This window comes from Dipteris shenzhenensis, chromosome 22 (genome assembly GCF_047967505.1).
Source record: "Dipteris shenzhenensis isolate YYH24624 ecotype China chromosome 22, Dip_SZ_1.0, whole genome shotgun sequence".
NCBI classification, from domain to species: Eukaryota; Viridiplantae; Streptophyta; class Polypodiopsida; order Gleicheniales; family Dipteridaceae; genus Dipteris; species Dipteris shenzhenensis.
Window position 1 is genome coordinate 37,554,012 of NC_141617.1, and position 22,073 is coordinate 37,576,084.

Genomic DNA, 22,073 nt, shown 5'->3' on the forward strand with positions numbered 1-22,073 from the left:
TATAATTTTTGGAGAGACATGTGCCGGCTCTCCACCATACATTACGTATGGTTTTTTTTTTTTTAACTCCTCATCTTGAGCACGCACACTTCTTCGCACATTCTGTTTCCGCAAGGGAACATTACATTTGCTTGGTTCGACCAACATACTAATCATGTCTGCAACACTTCTGTTTTCGAGATGTTTGCAGCCTCCAAACGAGTGTCTTCTCCTAAAGGTACGCACAACAAAATGTATTTGCTTGATTCAAGTTATTTTATCAATTCTTTCACCTTCTAAAGATAGAGGTTCAGTCCATTTTGTTTTTCCTGTTGCGTTTAGACAAAACCACGTGAGTGAAATTGTAGCAAAGTTTCGGATGGTTTTTATTATTAATCCCTGTAGGTGTTTAAACCCGAACATAAGACATCGATTCATGTCACGATGTAGAAATGACCACCGGAAACTCCTTCGAACATGACCATTCGTCAACGCTCAGAGCAGCCAGAGATCGAGCTATTCAACTTGATATAACATCAAGAAAGATGTCCTTGAGGCCAGCTACGTCATCGTGGTTGACCATCGCAGATAGATACAAGCAATGGGTTAGTAATTGCGCGGCTATTTTCTCTAGCCTTCAAATCTGCGGTGTCTGTGGCATAACCACGCTAGTGTCTGCAAACCAAAGGATCGTTTCTTCGCAAGGCATAGGGATCTCAAGCCACAGCCCCGCACTCGGAAACATGATACTTTTGGATGCCTGCGAGAATATGGGCATGCAAGTGACTTACTGGAAATGCCAAAGCTGCACACGAGATGCCCAGCGGAGCAGATACATTGTGCGGTTGATGCCACAGTACTCTCGGCAGTTGCTTAAAACAAACCACCTCCACACGCAACTGCTAAGCATCATAGATGTATCCATTTCAGTTACCACGACTGCAAATGCGATTGCTCGTGGCACACTCGATCGAAGGTCACTTCTAGACAATCCTCTGATATCTTGGCGAAACGTCCCACTAAGCTCGGCTCAAGAAATCGTGACGAACGAGCTGTCAGGTGTGCTCGCATACAACATCGAGAACAATCCAATATTGCGCAAGTACAATTCTTTAGCAGAGCGTGCGGACATCAAGATGGGTATGTGCATCTTGAGTCCTCAAACCATTGCAGGTATCTTGGAACTACACGATGAGACAGCTCCCTTCGAGTTAATGTCAATAGCGGAATCTCAGCCTGAGCTCCTGCTTTTGCAAAACATGGTGGACCCCGCGAACCGTCGCGCCTTTGATGCAAGGGACAAGCATGAGTTTGCCTCCATACAGCTACGGGGTACAGAAATGCTTTCAGAGAGGGTCGCTTCATTCCACGTCGATGGAGTAGCAGCAGCTGGCAGTGCATGCGTTGACATAACCATGGAGTCAGCAGTGTTCCCATTCCTGTTCCCTTTCGGACGGGGCTACTATGATGGCTGCATACAGTTCAGCAACTATGTGAAAATGAGAATATGCACCTTATTCTCTATCTACACGCTCTACAAGCCGTACCTGTTGATCATGTTCCAGTTAAAACAGGCAGTGATGATTGCCAATTCAAGCAACTCTACATGCTTGCAACGAGACATCGACCAATATAGGAAAGCCAACCCTGCCACGACCGATGAAGACGCAATGAGACACGTGCTTCGCTACAGCATGCCATCAACAATGCCGGGGTCCCCATCGTGGCATCGACGACAACTGAAGGACCTCATAACGATGGTCGATGCTTGGGGCCTCCCAGATTTCTTTCTGACATTCACTGCAGACGAGGTCACCGATACACGGTGGCAAGAAATTAATGTGATCGAGAGCATCGCAACGCATTATAATGCGCAATTCACTTGGAAGGACTGTCCTGTTGAATGCGTGGCAATTTTCCACGCACGCTTCCACATGTTCATGCGCAAGCATTTGCTTTCATCCGACGGTCTGCTTGGCCGAATACAACACCATGTCGTTCGTTATGAGATACAAAACAGGGGCTCCCTACACGCCCATGTCATATTGTGGGTCCACCATGATGACCGTCAGCGAATTGCAAATGAGATTGCAGCTTACGTCCCCAAGGACGAGGCCCTGGATCCTCGAAACACAAGGCTGCGAGAACTAGTTCTCAGGAAGCAATCGCACGTATGCAGGAAAGCGTGCTACGTCGGACCGTCACACCACAGTTGCAAGCACGGCTTCCCTTTCGCAACACAGCCAGAGTATGAACCCATCCTCGACCCTCTGACGCAACGTTGGTTGTATTACCGGCCGGGACATGAGCACCGAAACGTCGTCCCCTACCACCCTTCCGTGTTACTGTTGTGGGGTGCGCACATGAACATACAGCGGGTGACAAACTCTTCAATCTCTCACTACCTCCTCAAGTACGCGATGAAATCTGAACCAATGGGCAAACTGAACATCCGTTCAGAAGACGCCTCACGTTTGGGGTTGCAACATCTCGACGAAGTAAAGCTGAAACTCATCGCCGCGAGCCTCCTATCAAAACCAACCTCTCCAACAGAGGCCGCGCTAAACTGCATGCAGATACCAACAATCACAAGGAGCGAGACCGTTCACTATGTCGACTCCTCGCCACCATCTCTAAGACAACGCATCGTCTCGCGAAACAACAACGTCACCCTGCACCCGGTCGACATATACTGCGGGAGACCGAGCATCATCGAGGAGAGCACGTTCTACGATTATCATAGGCAATATGTGATACGAAAGCCCAAGGAAACGCAACGTGGAACGGTCGGTCTTGACCTCTTCGGCAACAGGATCGCAAAATGTGAGCGAGTAGTCAGATTCACTGACTACCACCCTGGACATCAACCAGAGGGGTACTTCTACAACGTGCTCTTGCGAAAACTCAGCTTCAGGAATGAAACGGAGCTCATATCACCTGCCAACACAGCTGGATCCTACTTTGTCGAATGCCAAATGCGCGGCCTCATATTGAGCAATGAGGACCTCGAGATGTATGTGACCGAATACACGCAAAGGAACTTGCTAGCGACTGATCACACGGACCAGTTGATCAATATGATATTGCAAAAGGTTGCGATCATCCGAGACTGCCCGATGGAAGCGCCTAACATCGACCAGCAAACCGTCGAAGGGCCAACACGCGCGAGGATGTTGCAAAAAATGGCCGAGTTTCGCACCGTCGCCAATGCCGCATTGACAGTAGAACAACAAAGAGTCTTCGAAAGCCTGGCTTCAACAAGCTCGGGGCTACACGTTGTCTGTGGAACACCAGGTAGCGGCAAAAGCTTCTTGATACGGTACTATGTTTCGCATCTGGTAGCGCAAAACAAAACGGCAATACTCTGTGCATCAACAGGGGCAGCTGCGACGCGGCTGAGCGGGATTGCAACCACTGTACACTACCAATTCAAGATCCCTGTGTGCAGCAGTCAATACCCACTGAACATCCATGAGACGGATGAGCGACACCTCGCAATCAAGGAAGCCAACGCGATCATCATTGACGAGATGTCCATGCTAACAAGGATGACTTTCGATCTCGTGGTAAGACAAATCGTCAATGTCACTAATGGCACATTGCATGAGCCATTCAGACACAAAATGCTGATAATTTTTGGTGACCTGGCACAATTACCGCCAGTCTGCAAACACCGCGAGGATCTCTGCGAGCCGTGCCACATCACGTCCTCCGCGCACTGGCCTGCAGCGAAAATGTACCACATGCAATTCTCGGTGCGACATGCACAAGACATGCCGTTCCTCGCATTCTTGCATACCATAAGACTCAGGACGCCCACAACTGACGAGATTTCCGACTGTTTGGGGCAGTGCATTGTCGACAAGGAAGGTGCATGCCACTTCATCGATGCCGAAACAACCATCATTTGCACACACAGAGTCGATGTCGCTACCTTCAACGATGAGCTTGTGGAGAAATTCAACACTCCCGAGACGATTGTGCATGTTCAAATACACAGTAACGCCGCGAGCGAACCAGCTCTCAAAGAATGGTTGGAGGACAAAAGCTTCAACGAGATAGGAAAAATTTGCGTGGGGGCGAAGGCAATGATAACGGAAAACATCGACCTCGCAATAGGTGCCGCAAATGGAGCAATGTGCAAAATCAAGAGCATCAATGAAACTAGCAGGGGGAAATCAACGGTATCATTGTCGTCGTGGACACAACAGCGGCCGTGCTCACATTACGACGCTCGAAGCATCAGCGAAAGGCAATAAATGGAAAATGGTTCCACAAGTCCACATTTCCACTGACCCTAGCATACGCTATCACGGGACACAAATCCCAAGGCGCAACCATATCCAACAAAGCGCTCATATTCCGAGGAGTGTTTGCCCCTGGCCTGGCATACGTGATGTTGTCCAGAGTGACTGAGAGAACGAGGCTGCGCATACTACATTACCCACATCCAGACATATTCAGACCAATTCCACGAGAGTTCTCACAGCCGACAACACAACCACGCGCATAAAGGTATTCACTACCAGAGATTGAAAAAGGCAGAGGCAAATCATGAATATGTTGCGTCAAACATGCGTGCAAGAAAAATGGTTTTAATATCTTGTCTGTTGTCGAGAACAGGTGCAGAGAATCATAAAGCTCGGGACATTGCAGCATAAGACATGGACGCAGACAAGGTAAATTCCACCAGCATGAAAGAATCTTTTTTTCTTGAAGATTTAAAAAGACGGCTCATTTGAAAAGACGCTGTACTAAGTCGTGCCTGCAAGCAGCTATTTGCGCTATACAAAAGCAACGCGAAGGCAACAAAACCTCCATCAGCAAAGAGGAGGTTCTTCCTAACCACAAAGCAATTCCGGCTAGCAAACAATGCAGGAGAACGTCCGGGAGGTTACATCAACGGCTTCAACACGTATGCGGAACTACGCGACTTCATTGACAACTGCAATAGGCGTTTGCCAACTAAAAGAGAGCCGGGAGGCTTGAGATTCGCAAATGGTGCGTAATGCTTCCGAAAATTAAAAAAAAACGCAACAGTTGAGAAACAGAATTAACGAGTTGCAAGAACAACATACTCATCCTGGATTGCACTTCTCCTGCAGGACTCCTCAAAGAGATCCTTGTCGAGCTTGACATCGAGTTCGATGAGACCGATAGGATGATGGAAAGTTTGGAGGGGCAGAAGCTACTAGACACGAAGACGAAAGGGATCACAGCGTATGCGTGCGAGCTGCTGCATTACGGGTACAACGTATCCTTGGAGTTGCTGAGGGACACGACGCGCGATCAAGCAACGGCTATACTCGAACAATTCATGGAACAATTTGGAGGGACGCACGACGCGACGCACCCGGTGACGACAATGGAGAAGCTTACGTATATTTTCGACAGGGACTTATACGAGGAGCGCTTCGGTATTGGAAACGATCCTTTCACGGCAACAGAGAAAAACCAGGGCAAGTAAATAAATGCATTCTATTATGGACGTCAAACGAAAAAAAAAAGACCGAAAACCTCGATGACTAACGTAATTGTCAATGTTTACGTAGGTACGACATTGAAAGACGCGAGCCTCGAGATGAAGGAGGAGCCTCCACTGAAGCGCCCGCGCAAGGGAATCGCGCGAGCCTCGTCGTCTACTGCATCACGTGCAAGCCCAACAACAGAAAGTACATAGGGAGCACGACGGACCTGCCGCGGAGGATCAAACAGCACAATAAAAAAAATGAAAGAGGACTTGCAACATTACAAGCCCTTCGAAGAAAATTTCGAAATCAAAGTTTTGGAAACAACAGACACCGTAGACAAAGCACGAACTTTAGAGCAGTACTACATAAGGAGCCACAACACAGTAGGTCCATTAGGTTACAACACGCTCGAGGGCCATCCGGCCAGAGCGCGGAAGTACTATTTCCTAAAGCGTAGGAACATAATTTGACCCAAAAAATAAACATTTGTGCCTTCGAAAAAAGGGATCCAATGAAGTTGCAAATGGTGCTGCAACTTTTGTCGTACATGCAATGCAGCTTTGGGTTTGGATTTTTCCTGTCACAGTTGCATGCTTCTGGCTCAATTTCGTTTTGATTTATTATTTATACATTTCTGAAATACATCTCCTCGTCGTTCGCTCGAAGTGGAATGACAATAGATTTGCTTACAATGCAAAGAATAGGAATTTGTCTTTCTCCGGTTTTACTGTCGACATGAACAACATCTCTAAAAAAGGTTGCATGCAATTGAACATCCCAGCTGGACAAGCACTCTAGTTTCTGCTTCTTTCAAATCACATCGTTGCTTAGGCTACCCACAAGGGCAGGCCAAAAAACTCCAAAGCGAAGAGGGAAAAGAGGGTGCTTTTTGTTGGGTTGGATGTTAGAATAATGTGGGGGAATAATAAAGAGGAAAGTGTTAGATGGGGGAAAAAAAAAAAGAGGAGCTTTTCTTCTTCTTCTTCTTCTTCTTCTTCATCTGGGTCTTGTTGTTGTGAGCTCTGGCTATGGCGGCCTTTCCGTTTCCTCTGCCCTAAACACTTCCCTCAGCTCCATATCCATGGACTCCTCCCCTTCTTCCCCTTTGCCCTTCCTCACCTCCATTCTACCCATGTAATCACTCCCCATCTTTAGATCCCTCGGCTCTTCTTGCATCCGGACACCCCGTGTCCTGACCACTCGCACGGGCTTCCACCATGCTGGACGTATCGCGAGTGCAGAAAGAATTGGTTGAGATCGAACGGGATAAGAAATTATCCGGGGTGAGCGTTCAGATTTGCGGCGATGACCTAGCCCACATGAAAGGCACCATCGAGGGACCAGTTGGGACGCCCTACGAGGGCGGAGTGTTTGTAATTGAAATACATTTACCATGTAAGTGTTTGCTGCTTGCTGCTTTTCTGGGGCTACCCTTGATGAATTACTCTTAAGTTTATGCAGAAAAGCACAAACTTTGACAGAGGGAAATAGGGTAGCTAAGCATCGCTTCTGCACGGTCGTTTCCCATGGACTAGAGATTCCAATGTTGGATGCGCTGCTTCGCCTCATTAGATCTTTTGCTGTGGTCCCTTGCGGATTTTACAGCACCACCTTCGCCTGCAGAAGAGCTGGTGCCTCATCAACTGGGCTTATGAGATATCCTATGCGCAACGTGCCTTTGTGTATCTTGAGACACGGATTGTAGACTGTTGTCTGTCTTTACTTTGGCCAATCTTGTCTTGTATCGCTATGATTTTTGGTAGCCATTTCACAACAACTAGATAGAATACTTATAGGCTGCAGGGGATCATTGAGAGTGTGATCAAGTGGAATTCGCTCTTCCTGTTTGTCACCCAAAGCTGCACTTTTTCTCTGTTCACGGTCTTAGAGCAGCCAGCGTTCGCTCAGTTTGAATAATTTCTTGTAGTGCTAGCTAGATGAACAACTTGGAATTGTCAGTTAAATCATGATAATCTGAGTTCATACAGTGCGTTGTTAAAGGCAGGTGCATCCAACTGACAGGCTCCACATGGTATGAAATCAGGAGCTTAAAAGGAGCCCACAGCCGTGTATTGAGAGGGACTTACGTATTCATGATTGTTGCTCCTTCTTAAAGCTGCTTAGCTTTGAGAATGTTTTCAGCCCTCGTATGAACAGAATACCGTGCAATTTGGGTATATAAAGGAGAATAGAGTACTGTGACCTTAGTGCAGTCACAATGATTTAGTTTGAGAACCATGAAAAGCAATGTAATGAGCTTCGATTGACAGCAATAGGTCAACCTGTTCCGAATAAAGGACTTGTTTGCTCAAAACAAGTTGGAAAAGGGGATTCCCAAGTCACCAAGAGTCCTCAACACTAACTTCTTTTAAAGAACACATCGGTGGGTTCTGGATCCAGGATTTCTCATCATCTCTGGATGTGTGCATGCTGGCCACTAGTAATGGTTGCGATTCACTGTCAGTCTGGCTGTCTGCAAACTCTTAACATTGACAAGTTGTGGTTTTTCTATGATCCAAATAGTTTATGGTTTTCAACCTTGTGACATGAGATTGAAACTGCACACTGTCTTGTATTTTCAGAGGATGAGTTTGGGCGTGTTCCTCTCTCTCTCTCTCTCTCTCTCTCTCTCTCTCTCTCTCTTTATATATATATATATATATATATAAGGTCATGCTTATCCCACAGAAAATTGCTACGAGGGAGGAGAGGAAGACCTCCTGTTCACCCAAATATTATTATGGCAACCATGTTGTGTGTTGGGTATAAGAAAATCAAAGGGCTCGGCATATCGTCTATCATTTGGGGTCAAAAGGGAGCATTATGAGAGGCCCATGTGAGTCTTGTGCTCAGGTAAGTTGGAGTGCTCCTCACTTGATCTTTCCACTAAATTGCTAAGCTTGGGACACATGGTACCCATCTTGCACACAGTCACTGCTCTCTTAGAGACTTGTTTGATTGTTGATCATAAGTTTAGTCAGGTTAGGAAGTTCATAGATAACTTATTTGTCCCACTTTAATGGTTTTATGTACAAAGATCGAAATTTTTTTGGTGGAGGAATTTAGCCTTGGGGATTTGTGAGCTGAATTGTACAGCAATTAGGAGCTTTTGCAGTTTCTTACATCCTCGCATTATTTAATCTTCCTTAGCCGTTGATATCTATGATAATTGGGAACAGCTTGAGTCATCAACTCAAGCGTTTCTAATATGGCTCTCTTGTCTTATACAGAGGAGTGCTTTTATCTCTCAGTTTTTTAAATTATCATCTTATGTCTTTGAAAGGTCGTTTTCATTTTAAGGAAGAAGATCTAAGTTTCTTCTTATCTGATATCAATACTTTTTCAAATTTGTGTAAAAGGTAGGTTGTTTTCTCCTCGTTGTGGTTCTTGTTGATGTCACCTTTTGTGTTCTCTTCTCGGCAGACCTTGAAAAACTTGCTCTTTCTTTGGGATAGTTTCTTTTCATTTTGTGTTTAATCTGAAGATCATGTGAGATGGTCCTCAGTTTGCGCATTATTTTCTGTTTGCACCCACATATTGGCTTGGGTTTGGTCTTTCTTCTAAAATGCAATTATCATAAATTTTTTGGTCATTAGAGAGAGAGAGAGAGAGAGAGAGAGAGAGAGAGAGGATATTCTGACTATATTTTTTTGTGTGTGTGATGTAACAGCTGCGTATCCATTTGAACCACCAAAGATGCAATTTGTCACTAAAGTTTGGTGCGTTCTATTGAAAGAACATTCTTGCCGTGGAATTTGATTGTCTTATAAGTGCTATTTTGAAGGATGTAGGCATGATCAATGACTTCATGCCTGCATATGACATTTGGTTTATTTCATTTAAATTTGTTGCTTGAAAGTTTGTTCTTTTCACACAAGCTGGTTTGGAATGGTGATGTAGGCATCCTAACATTAGTAGTCAAAATGGGGCAATATGTTTAGACATTCTCAAGGACCAGTGGAGCCCTGCCCTTACATTGAAGACTGCATTACTCTCTCTCCAAGCATTACTTTCAGCACCTGAACCAAGTGATCCCCAAGATGCTGTAGTTGCTGAGCAGGTATAGTTGTTTATATGGTGCTTTTGAAATTATGTTCAACTAGTGATCTTCCGTCTGAATGTCTAGATTTTCCTTGTAGTCACAAGACCATGCTTTGTTAATGTCTTGCTATGAATGCATAGTTACTATACGGCATATGCAGCTCTTACATTCGTTTAGTACTTTCCCATTGTCTATCAATTTTGTATGAACAGGTAGCAATTCTTGAATAATTTCTAGCCTTTTGGTACGTGTGTTAGCTCTTGATGCTTTACGAAGAAGCAAAAGCCAACATTTATTAGCTTGGAAAAGTAAAATATTTATCAAACCCCCTCCTTGGTCTGGCCTTGTAGGCTAGTATGCACATTGTCCACTATTAGTTCACTAGCATAGGCAACCTCCATCACCACTCGTACTTCTCTTGCACTCTTGTGCTGCTGCAATAACTTACACAGCTCGTTTTTCAGCTTCAAGCTCAGTTTCTGAGGTCCATTGCTTTCCAGCAGCCTAATATGGTATTAGAGCAAAGTTGAAGTCCTGCCATGTGTGCTCCAGCCTGTTCTGGAGCATTTTTGTTGCGAGGAAAGGTGAGCTATAGCTTCAGGCGACTTCTGTAGGTGCAGCCGCTACCTGCAGCAACTGTTCTGCATACGTGTGGTGCATTTCCCAGCTGTACGACCCTATTTGGAGCTGCCTAGGTCTGCTTCTGTCAGCAGTTTGGGGTTTTCTGCTGATGTTTCCAGCCATTGCAACTCTTCCTGCAGCTGTTCACAGTAGTTCAGCAGTGTTTTATGCAGTTTTGAAGCTGTGCAATCACTTTTTCTTGCAGTGGACTGTTGCATCAGTCAGGGCTTATTGCATTTGCTGCACTTACGGTGCAAGCTTTTATGTAAAGAATTTGGGCTTGCATTGCCCTTTCTTTGCAGGTCATTCCAGTTACAGATATTGTGCACCTTGTGTGGTCAAATCAGACATTGCAATTGCCTAGTACTGGCATTTGATACAATGGGTGCTTTGCATTTGTGTCTTATCTGCAATGGAAGGGAATGATCTTTTTGGTATGCTTGCTGCAAGCTTGATGGCACCAACTACCCCATGTGGTCATACATGATGTGTCATGTGTTGGTGGCCAAGAACTTGTGAACTTTCACAAGTACCTGTTACCACTGCACCTGTTGCTACGGGTGGTGGTATTGTTGTTAGCTTTTCGTGATCTACCACTGCTGCAGCAATGTCTCCTACTTAGGATCAAATCAGATGGGATGGTAGAGATGCTCAAGCTCATGCCTTGATTTGCATTGTTGGTTAAGAGGATGATAATCCCTCACATTAGTTCTTGCTGTACTGTGAAGGATGCTTGGGATAACTTATCCTCATTGTATCATATTCGCAATGAAGCACTGGATGCATACTTGTGGGAGCAATTGGATAATATGAAGATGGATGGAGGGGAGTCTGCCCTTCACCTCCGGAGTGCCGACAGAAACTCAGTACAAAGACTTTGTATAAATGGATGCTCAAGTATGTGTGGGTGTGTGGATTTGTATGTGTGAGAGCATATTTTGATACTATGGTCTACATCCACTGTTGGGCGCTGATGACGTCAGTGGGGATGTCATAGTAGCTAGTCCCTGCTATGCATGATGGAGTTTATGGTTTTCAACCTTGTGAGTGACTATCATGAGATTGAAACTGCACTATGTTGTGTTTTTAGAGGATGAGTTTGGGAATGTTCCTGGATTCATCTAGGTATATGGATGGAGGGGAGGGATGGATGCATGTTTGATTAAGGTCAAGGATTTGAAAAAGTAGCTGGCCAACATTGATGAGGTCGTGCCAGAGAGTCAGCTTTTATCCACGATGCTGAGTGGACCTCTTGACTCATATCAGGCATTTGCTACCACATTGAGGTTGGTTGTCATGGACAATGCCAACCATTATATAGCTTTGACCAGCTGGTCACTCTTTTGTTGCAGGATTAGCAAAGCCATGCCAATTGGAATGCTTCGATCTTTGGTGATCAAGCTTTTGCTACCCATCATAAGGGTAATGCAAAAACAGCAAAGCCTAGTGGTAAACCCATGCACAATAGTGGTGGTACTTGGGATGCCAACAAAAGTGCAGAAAAGAAAAAGAAAACATACAATTATCGCAGGAAGCTAGGTCAATATCTGAATGGCGAAAGCGCATAGAGTCAAAGAAGGAGGAGCAATAATCTAGCCTTGCAGTTACGATGCTTCCTCTTCCCACGAGAAGAATGAATCAGCGGATGTGGCTCATCATGATTGGGTCTTTGTGGTTACTTGTTTCGTACGTTGACAATGGTGCTTCTAAGCACATCCCTTCCTGCAAGAAGTAGTTTCTTGCTCTGTGTGATGCATCAAAGTGGGGCACAACAACTTGCGCCAATGAGACATAATATGCCGTGAAGGGCATTGGCCAAGTTAAACGTACTGCAGCATTAAGGATCCTGTTTGCGTTAAAACGTACTGCACATCAAAAGAAATTGTCTCTTACAAGATGTCTTGATATAGAGTTATCTTTGATGGTTACCATACCATTGTCATCATTGGGACATTGACTCGGGGTTTGTATAGACTAGATGCCTACGACATAGAGGCATCGTTGTAGTAGAGGATTCTGTGCTTTCAAATACTCATTTGTGGTATGAGCGCTTCAAACATTCGAATTGTGGCAGCTTGGGAAGATTGCTTTGACAGAATACGATTGTTGACCCCCAAAGATGCATGCGTTGGCCAAACATTGTTGTGAGGGATGCCTACTTGGGAAAATGCACTGGTCTTCTTTTTCCAAAAGACCAGAGTGTCGGTGCATCCTGTAAGTTACATTTGGCATCACAGTGATGCAGGTGGACTGATGCGGATGGCATCTATTGAGGGCTAGTTTTACTTTGTTACCTTTGTGGATGATTTCACTGGGCATAATTGGGTTTACACCTTGAAATGTCTTTGGCCGTGGTTGAGAACGCACACTCCGCACTGATTGGGGTGAGTACATGCTGATTTTTTAGCATTTCACGGCATCATACGTCACCGTACAGTGCCATACACACCACGACGGACTGGTGTTGCAGAACAAAAGAATATTAGTTTGATGGAGATGGCATGGAAAGGGAACTCTTTGCCAAATAAGTTATGGTTGGATGTTGTCATGTGTGCCAATTATGTCTTAAACAGGTCACCAACTTGGGTATTAAAGACTCACACCTTAGACAAGTCGTAAGCCGGTTGTTTCACACGAGAGTGTTCGAATGTCAGGCATATGCACATGTTTTGTCTCAACTTTGACATAAGCTTGAGGACAAGGCTGTCAAATGCTTGTTGATTGGATACAGCTCAGAAAGCAATGGGTACAGGTTATTACAGGCAGGCTTATTAGTAGCAGAGGGGGACGAGCATTTTCTGAGCGAAATCTTCCGAGCGTCCGAGCGAAGGAAAAAAAAAGCTTCCAACTATGCATAAATATGGCAAAAATCGATCAGAAGAAAACATAGTTTCACTTAGAAATATGCAAAGTATTATAGCAATGCCTATTTTATACAAAAATCTTTAGGTGAATCTGTAGGAATGGTGAGAGCATAATGGGATGGCTTTTGAAGAAACCCACATGTAGAGTAGACTTCTCTATGAAAATTCCCTTATGATCCTTCTTACAACTTTTACTTAATAGGGGGTGACATTGAAAACCCTCTCTCAACCTATCTTCATGAAAGAGTTTCTTCAAAGAAAACTCATTGAAGCAAGCCATCCAGGTAGTTTCGCCAGCGAAACCCCTTTGAAGCAAGTCTCCCAAGGTAGTTTCGTTGGCGAAACTACCTTGGACAGCACTTTTAAAAGTGACATAACTTTCATATCCAATGTCCAAATATAGTCATTCAACCACTCAAATTGATCAGAACACCCCATTTGAGCACATCTATGAAGTTATATTTTGGAAAATCTTCCATATATAGTATTAAATATTACATGTATTTTATGAGAGTGATATATAAGCCCAAGTTAATACTTATTTATAGTAATTTAAACTTCTTTAGAAACATGTCCATAAATATGCTATAAAAACACTAAAAAGATATTGCCATATGATATAAATGTGTTAATAAGTAATTATATATGCATAGTATTATTACATTGAGAGTGATTATGAGGAATGTTTCTTAAAGGAATCAACACTTTTTTAAGGTAATAACAGGGGTACAAAGGGATGTCTCTAAATAAGAAAATTATGTTATGTAAAAATGAATGAGTGACTAGTCTGTATATTTTTATGATAAAGGGATCTAGTTCTAGTGAAAATAAAAGTGTAAAAACCATGTTTTCTAAAGAAAAACATTTTTAAAAATCTCTTGAAAAACACGCTCGGATAAACCTGCTCATAGGTTTTTGCTCGTAAAATTGACGCATCCGTAGCAGAGATGTGTTTCTTGCTGAAAACTTGTCATGCCTTTGTTGGACAGTCAAAGACAACCAACTATTGTTGCTTCTAACGTATTCGATACATTGTTGCCTCTGTTCAAATTCCACATCAGATTTTGATGAGCCCATGGAGGCTTCACAAGCAGGTTCCGACAGCCACATGTTAAATCTGATTTACAGCCTGATATGCCTCCCATTGACCAGGGCACCACGGATCAAGCAATGACTGAAGAGAGGGCTGTTGTAAGACAGCAGAAAACAGTCCCTAGATGGCTGTTGCATACCTTAAAGGATAGTGAACAAGCTGAGCCTTTGCCTGGCTGAAGGAGGGCCACCTCTTGTCCTATGCAGGGACTCTTGGAGGAAACTGCATTGATTGCCACAGCATGGAATGAGGAGCCACTGTGTCACAAAGCCGCTTTTGGGAGCAAGGAATTGATGGATGCTATGCAATCTGAGCTGGATTCAATACATCAAAATGGCACTTGGGAGTTTGACTTGCCTAAAGGCAAGCATGCCATAGGCACCAAGTGGGTTTACAAAAAGAAGGTTGATGGCAGTGTTGACTACTATAAGGCCTTCATTGTTGCCAAAGGCTATGCATAGCAACCCAGCATTGGCTTTGAGCAAACTCTCACGTCACACATTATGACCATTCAGTGCGTCATTGCCATAGCAGCCCATCATCTTTTGCTAGTACATCAGCTTGAGATCAAAACTGCTTTCCTTCACAAAGATTGCTAGAGGAGGTCTATGTCTCTCAGCCTCCTCGTTATGAAGTCAGAGGTCTGGAAATAAGGTACACCATTTGCATAAAGCATTATATGGTTTGAAGTAGGCTTCTAGGGCATGGTATGCCAAGATTCATACACATCTGATCAGCCTTGGTTTTCAGAACCGTCATACAGAGAGCACTCTCTATGTGCACATGTGTATGCTGACTTGCTGGTTCTTATGCTATATGTGGATGGTATGCTCTTGATAGGACCTTCCACTCAGCAAATTGCAGCCTTTAAGGCTGATTTGCAAGAATCATTTGCTATGACAGGTTTGGACCAGCTGCACTACTAGCTCGGCATTCAGTTTGCTCATGTGGAGGGGGAAATTATCATCAGTTAGTCCAAACAGAGATTTTAGTTTGAGGACTGCAAACCAGTTTCTACCAGAGGGTAGAAATGGAAATCCCACCAGAGAATATCCCGCAGTGGAAGAGTGATATATGAGTCCATGAATTACACGTGGAAGTGTTTCACTACGGAATCAAACTTCTTAACTTGTGTGTACTTTACAACCATAGATGTGTGTGCAGACCAGCAAATAACAGTGCATCCAAGACAAATATAGAAGCAACACTGATATGTTTCCATCCGTTTAAAACCGGAGAGATGCGGAGTTCCACCAAACCGTGGTCCTCCGATCTAACCAAAAGTCCTCCACTATTTCCTTGGCACCTCTAGATCTCTGAGCCTGATGCTCCTTTGAGCTTATGTAGACTCGTTGCTCGGTGATCCTTCCACCTTACCGCCTGGGTAGTCAGCCTAGGTGGGCAGCTTGCCTTGAGCTAAGTCTAAAGCCCTCTAGATGTCTCCTTCACCTCCTGGATGTGGGCCCAAGGGAACCCATTTGCTGCTCCTTTATGCTCTGGATTTCTGCTCCAAGTGATACCAAGAAGGGGCCCAAATGGGCCCAAATGGTGCCCTTTATAGGGGCTGAACACCTGCCAAAATAACTGACTGGTAGGGGGCTTCCTGGCTGACTCAAACAGCCCCGCAACCCCGCCCCCCCCCCTCCTTCCCCCAACCGACTTTTTCTGCTGCGTATAAGACCCCCTTGTGGGGCATATTTCCAAATTGTGGCTGGCCCTACCTGGACACGTGGCAAGCTGCCACTGGCCCAGGCAGGCCTGCCCTTCTTCCAGCCTGTTATCCATGCCCATAGGCCTTCCTCCACCTCTGCTCAGCCCTCGTTTGAGGTCCATACAGCCTGTAGAAGCCCTCCGTACCTTCCATACACATGCTGACATCAGCGCCCTGTCCACGCAGTGATCTCTTTCTGGAAACCCTGCCAGATTTGCCCTTTCCATGTGTGGACAGCCTCTGGAAATGTCTCTCCTAGATCTGCCCTCCATGGAGGCTCTCCTTTGCCAGTGATCTCCCTTTCTCTGCTGCCTACATGGCAGCTTATGTGCTGCCCATGTTTCAGCCCCATGTCCCATCCTATTATTCAATGGTCCAGCCCCTCAATTTGGGGGCTCACAGGTGGGGAGGTGACCAACCCTACTCCAACACTGCCTCTCACCAATCCACATTGGCCTGATCGATGAAGATGCTCCAGTAGCTCCCGTGTCATAGCCCTCTGGATCACTTTGGTATCGTCATAGTCTTTTCCTAGCTTTTAATCCAATGGCTCTTGCTCCGCCAGGTCTGGTTCTGCATCGGCAGACCAGTCTGGTATACAGGTCATCCGGATGGCACCACTAGCTTCCATCACGAACCCGCCTTCATACTCAAGCACTGCAGGTACCAACATTCTCCAACTGTCCCCCTCACGATGGGTGAACAGCTTGAAGTCCTACAAGTACCAAGCTCTCAGGATCTGTTTGAACCTGTCCTCTGTCTGGCCTTGAGATATTATATATCTAGATGACCTAGACCATGAAGCTCCATGTGTGGTTCTGTGTTATCCCCCTACAAGTCACAACCTCTGTCTGACTTTGAGTCTCAGATCTTGTCAAAGAATCCCCCTCAGCATCAGCAACACCAGCCAAGCACCTAGATGGTTCCAGGCACTCATCACTGTCCTTCACCTTCACAAAGGTCTCTGACTCCTCTCTTGACCAATCCTTAATGTCGGACATCCTGATAGTAAGATCGGGTCCGTACACCAAATCTCAGCAGCAGTGGGAGTTGCCACCAAGAAAAGTTCCCTCTTTTACCACCACCAACTAAGCTGACTCCTTTGACTCTGAGCTGGCCTCCTCCTTCTTCTGATCAGCCTTTTTCTTTATGGCTCATCACGATAGAAGCATTTCTTTTCCTTCTTTCTCTTCTTCTTGTTTTCTTCATCTGAATAGTCCTCTCCGTTGTCAGATTTGTCCTTCTTGGCCTTGCCTTTGCCAAGCTTACTCTTGCCCTTGCCTCTGCTCCTGTCCTAAGCTACTAGGGATTTATCATCCTAATCCATTCCATCATACTGCTTTACCCAAGCTTCTTGTTGCAGCAACAATGGGATCAGCTCCTCGAAAGTCAAAGTTGCTGCCCTTTGCCCTGCAATCATCGCAGTCACCAAACTACTATAGCTCGGAGGGAGCATTCCCAGCAAGAGGCTTGCCATCCTGGTCGAGCTCATCTTTTGACCAACTGCCGCCAGCTGATCCGCACCACCTTGATCTTGGTGATGTGTTCCTATACCTTTGCCCCTTCATCCATGCTCATGCCATACAGCTCCGTCTCGAGGTCCAAGATTCTCGTCTCGTTGTTGGGCCCTCAATATTGTCCTTTCAGCTCATTGTCAATTTTTTCCAGGCCAACAGATATCAGATCCCTAATTTTGGTGAACCCCTCCCAAAATAACCGACTGGTAGGGGGCTTCTTGGCCAACTCAAACATCGAGGTCCAAGATTCTCGTCTCGTTGTTGAGCCCTCAATATTGTCCTTTCAGCTCATTGTCAATTTTGTCCAGGCCAACAGATATCAGATCCCTAATTTTGGTGAACCCCTGCCAAAATAACCGACTAGTAGGGGGCTTCTTGGCCAATTCAAACAGGCCCCTCCCACCGACTTTTTCTGATGCCAATAAGACCCCCTTGGGGGGCATATTTCCAGACTTTGGCTGGCCCTGCCTGGCCACATGGCAGACTGCCATTGGTCCAGGCAGGCCTGCCCTTCTTCCAGCCTGTTCTTTATGCCCATAGGCCTTTCAAACAGCCGACTCCTGCTGCGCCCCTTAGTCTAGTTTAGTGCATGCTGGTTCTTCAATTGTAAGTGGAGCATGTCAAAATATTGGAGGCATGGTGCATGCACACCCCATGGTTGGGCATGCATATTTCCTTGTTTTTATCTATGCCCTTTTATAGAAAAGAATACCAAGTTATACTTGAAAAGATAGGGCTGCAATATCCAATTCATAAGAAATTGGAATGTGGCTCAAGCATTAGGAAACCCAAAAGGCATACCATGAATTTATAGAGGCCTCTCATTATCTTTGAAGTACCTGTGCCCTTTGAGCTCAGCTAGTAGGTCATCTAATATTGGTATTTGAAATCTGTTATTAATGGTGATCTTATTGAGATCCTTGTAATCAATACATTGTCTAAAGGATCCAACGAGCAGAACCGCATAGCCACCTCGCTTTTTTCTAGCTTGGATAGCCTGTAGGGAGCTTCATTTTCTGATTCGGAACCCTCCTCTAGATGAAGAGCATGATCAACCTCCCTCTTTCATTGGCCAGCCGCCAGCTTTAAGAATACATCTGTAAGTAAGGCCTGCATATCAGGGTCTTAAACTTTAAAGCTAATGTCACCCTTCTTGGAGCTCCAAGCACACCCCTTTAAGCATATAAATGCCCACATCTTCTTCAAACTTTGAGAAGAGATGACCTCCATGATTGAACTTCATGTGCAACAGTGCAAGGTTTATAGATGACTCTCCCAAGGTTTTCAGCCATGCAGAGGCAGTCCTATCTTCTAATTTTGAATTAACATCAGAATCTGAGATTTCAGTTATCATACTGAAATTACCACTCCTTGAGTTGTTGTGCAGCCCTAACTTTGCATTTGGACCGATGGTCACATGTCCATTTCTCACCACATTGATAACATCCATTTCTATTCCTTCTCTCCTCAAAGAGAACCAAAGATCCGCTTTTTCAACCCATCCTTATCCAATTCTTTTCGCCTGCTGCCATTGCTTGATTTAACTGTAGGATACCTAGGTATAGAGGAACTTTGGTTGAAAAATAATGAGGCTTGGTCGTGCCTTTCCTTGACGTAGCACAACTTACAACTGAGAGAGTCAATGGGATCAATGGACTCTGGGTCTTTGTTTAGGCAATGAATGGAACACATTTAAAGGTGAGTCAATGTCTAGTGTGGGCAGCATAGTACACATGTACAAATATGCCTGCAAGAAGAGGGCGTCTTGAGATGAGACCCATGGTGAGGGTTAGCTAGGCCCAAGCTTGGGTGTAGTCTAGGTTCCTCGTCCTACAAAACAACCATAGATTAGAAAGACCAGTTTGGGATGTGAACAAATCGTAACTATCACAAGTCATGCTAGTGAACATATAAATGCTGGAAATTTCAGCAGACATACCTTACATGGCTACATGCACTGTTTTACCTTTCCCCTGTGCAATATCTTTTAGAGCCACAAACGTACACTTTGTGAGGTTTGCAAAACTTGAAGTTTAGGACAGCTGCTGATTTTCTGCAATTACAGCAAGACATGTTGCAATGGAAATTTTTTGCACAGCTTATGATAGAGCTTCAATTTATGCACAGCTTATGCTAGAGCTTCAATTTATGCAAATCAGAAGCGCTCACCCTGTGTGTTTGCAAGGAGGCAATGTGTTTACCTCATGGTCCCCAAAAGACTTTGGACCTTCACGAATTGGTAAAGTTTATAAACTATCAACTCGTTATTGTGGACCTTTTAAGGTTATCTGCTCGATTAAATAATGCAGCTTCTAAGCTGGAGTTAACTCCAAATGTGAAAGTACATCCAGTTTTCCATGCAAGTCACCTAAAATCGAAATTAAGTGTAGCTGATAAGTGAGTTTCAGTAGAGGAGCTTGTTAGATTACAAGATTGGTCAATATCTCAATTCTGGATTATCAGGAGAGGCCTCTCGGAAATAGGGTGATCCATGAACTAGTCATGACAAATCTAGTCATGCCAACTCCTGGGAAGTGTGGCATCTCTGTGCAATGACAATTTTCCGATTTCATAGCCCAAAACTTCATAGTATAGATTGTTTTATGGTGGGTCATGACCCAAAGTTTATAGCATGAAGTGGCATTTACGATGGGGTCAGGTTCAAGCGATTGATCCTTTACGCAGAGTGGGATAGTACTCGAAGACTATTCCCAATGTATTAGTACCCTTAGAATAAAGATACTCTTGGGTGAGTCTATATATATAAGCTGTAGGCTCATATGCGGGGACTCCTTGGGATACTAACATCTAGAGCAGGATTGGTGGGCTTCCATGATATGGGACATGGTAGATTGTGGCCTGACACAGCAAGGTGCTTGACTAACCTCAGGCTCGGAGGGTGATCTTTATACGAGATCTATGGCTGGGTTGAGAGCTCACCACTCCGGACAATTGCCCACATGATCTTTAACTCATCCATAGAGCCATAAATAGATGTCAAGCAAATATTCTCTTTGATAATGCAGGACAAACGGAGCAACTAAATCAATATCTTGAGGATATGCTTCGAGCATATGTTTTCTTGAAAGCAATCTTATTGGGTCTCGTGGCTGTGTTTGCATATAATATTGCAAAAGACAGCCACTGAGTAGAGTCTGTTTGTCATTATGTATGGATTCCAACCTAAGACTCCGTGGACTACACGTGAAGAAGCTCCTTATCCTTCGAGTTCTTGAATCCTTCCATCGCTACTTTCAAGGAAAGCTTGCAGCAGGAGTTGTATTGGTGTGGGGCCTCTTTGTTTGGTTATTACTTTTGGCACTTGTCTTTGAAATTGCCATCTGACAATCCACCAAGTGTACTTTCCCCCTCATGGCACGACAGTATCATCATCAGTGCTCACAAAATTGAACTGGTGAACCTTGTTGAATTTTCTCATCACAATTGAGGCAGGTCGTTGGATATTCAGAGACATTATCAGACTCAGCGTTGTGCTGGATATTTTAGAGCTGTAAACTCGTTCATACAGCAGGATTATCTGTTGACAACTTTGTGTCTTGTTTTAGCCCATTATTGGTGATGCTATGGAGGCTTAAGGCTGGGTTTCTTTGTTTTTGTTGCAGTACTTAAAGCATAACTCGACATTTGTGGCCACAGCGCGCTATTGGACAGAGTCCTTTGCAAGGCGAGCTTCTATTGGAATGCAAGAAAAGGTGGTGCCATTATTAGCTATACATGTACATAGTAGTTTGAGTCTTTTTTTCTCTTTCGTGTTTTTTTAAATAAATTGACGTTGAACCATACTCGGTAGTACTTGCTTCCTTTTTACCTTCTTAGTTGGTGCACTATCTATACATAAAAGAACAAGAAAATACTATACATTTAGGACATCCTCATGGTATGTTTGACCCTGCACAGATTGCAAAACTCGTGGAGATGGGATTTTCTGAGGACGCTGCAAGTGCTGCACTTCAGAGTGTTGGTGGAGATGAGAATGCTGCACTTGAGAAACTTTGCAGTGGATAATGGCCCAATATGAGACCGTGATGGTATTTGTATGGATTTTGGGGAAGCTTAATCACATGGTTGCAAAGCTTCGACTTAATACATCATTAAAGGCCTTTATTTTGTGTTGGGTTGGGTCAGTCCTTTGGAACACCTATGCCACTTTGGGAATCATTGTCAATGCTCAAATCTATGAGGATACAACATTATATATCACGCTAAGGTTGTTTCACATAGGGATTTGATACTGAGATTTCTTCTAGGGTATTTGAGAACTTCTATCGATTTTAAGCAACGTTATCAGGCGTTTGTCACTGATTTACAGAAGATATGGTAATGTCTATACAGTATTGGGTTTCACCTCATTTATTTCTGTTGGGAGAGCAACGTGGAATACATGGTTCTGAACTCATTTTGAGTTCAAGCTTTGCTAGCATGCTATGTATCAATGAAAGAGTCGTATTTCTAACCAGAAACAGAGCAAAGGATCTGCCGAAAGTAGCCATGTTGGTGAAAGACATTTGTCTCCAGGCATATTTCTTGATTTCGACATCTGAAGTTCATAGTCACCGGAGTATCTCTTGAATGGCTTTAGCTTGAAATATGTTCGGCATCAAAAGTTAAATAATACTACAAGCTAAAGCATTGCAGGGACTGGATGGATTTTGCCCAATCCTTTTCCTCTACTTCAACAATCCTACCAGGCGTCATTGCTTTTCCTTTATAAATGGTATTGTTGTAAAAACTCAGCTTGCAATCTCATCAATTGG

At 44.4% G+C, this 22,073-nt stretch overlaps 1 protein-coding gene across 1 annotated transcript; it reads left to right on the top strand.

The window, feature by feature from the left end:
- Positions 1 to 6,352: 6,352 nt before the first annotated feature.
- On the top strand, positions 6,353 to 21,855 carry UBC27 (ubiquitin-conjugating enzyme 27). The gene is made up of 5 exons (XM_087393112.1): positions 6,353 to 6,845; positions 9,121 to 9,169; positions 9,351 to 9,510; positions 20,922 to 21,011; positions 21,217 to 21,855. Exons 1-5 carry the CDS (start codon positions 6,668 to 6,670, stop codon positions 21,322 to 21,324), a joined length of 585 nt encoding a protein of 194 aa, XP_087249238.1. The 5' UTR covers positions 6,353 to 6,667; the 3' UTR covers positions 21,325 to 21,855.
- Positions 21,856 to 22,073: the final 218 nt, after the last annotated feature.

Bases quoted from the DNA above. Each gene is read 5' to 3' on its own strand.
- UBC27 (XM_087393112.1), top strand. From the start codon at position 6,668: ATGCTGGACGTATCGCGAGTGCAGAAAGAATTGGTTGAGATCGAACGG. The intron at 9,511-20,921 runs GTATAGTTGTTT...TTTTTGTTGCAG, and splicing joins ATGCTGTAGTTGCTGAGCAG to TACTTAAAGCATAACTCGAC. The intron at 21,012-21,216 runs GTGGTGCCATTA...GACCCTGCACAG, and splicing joins CTATTGGAATGCAAGAAAAG to ATTGCAAAACTCGTGGAGAT.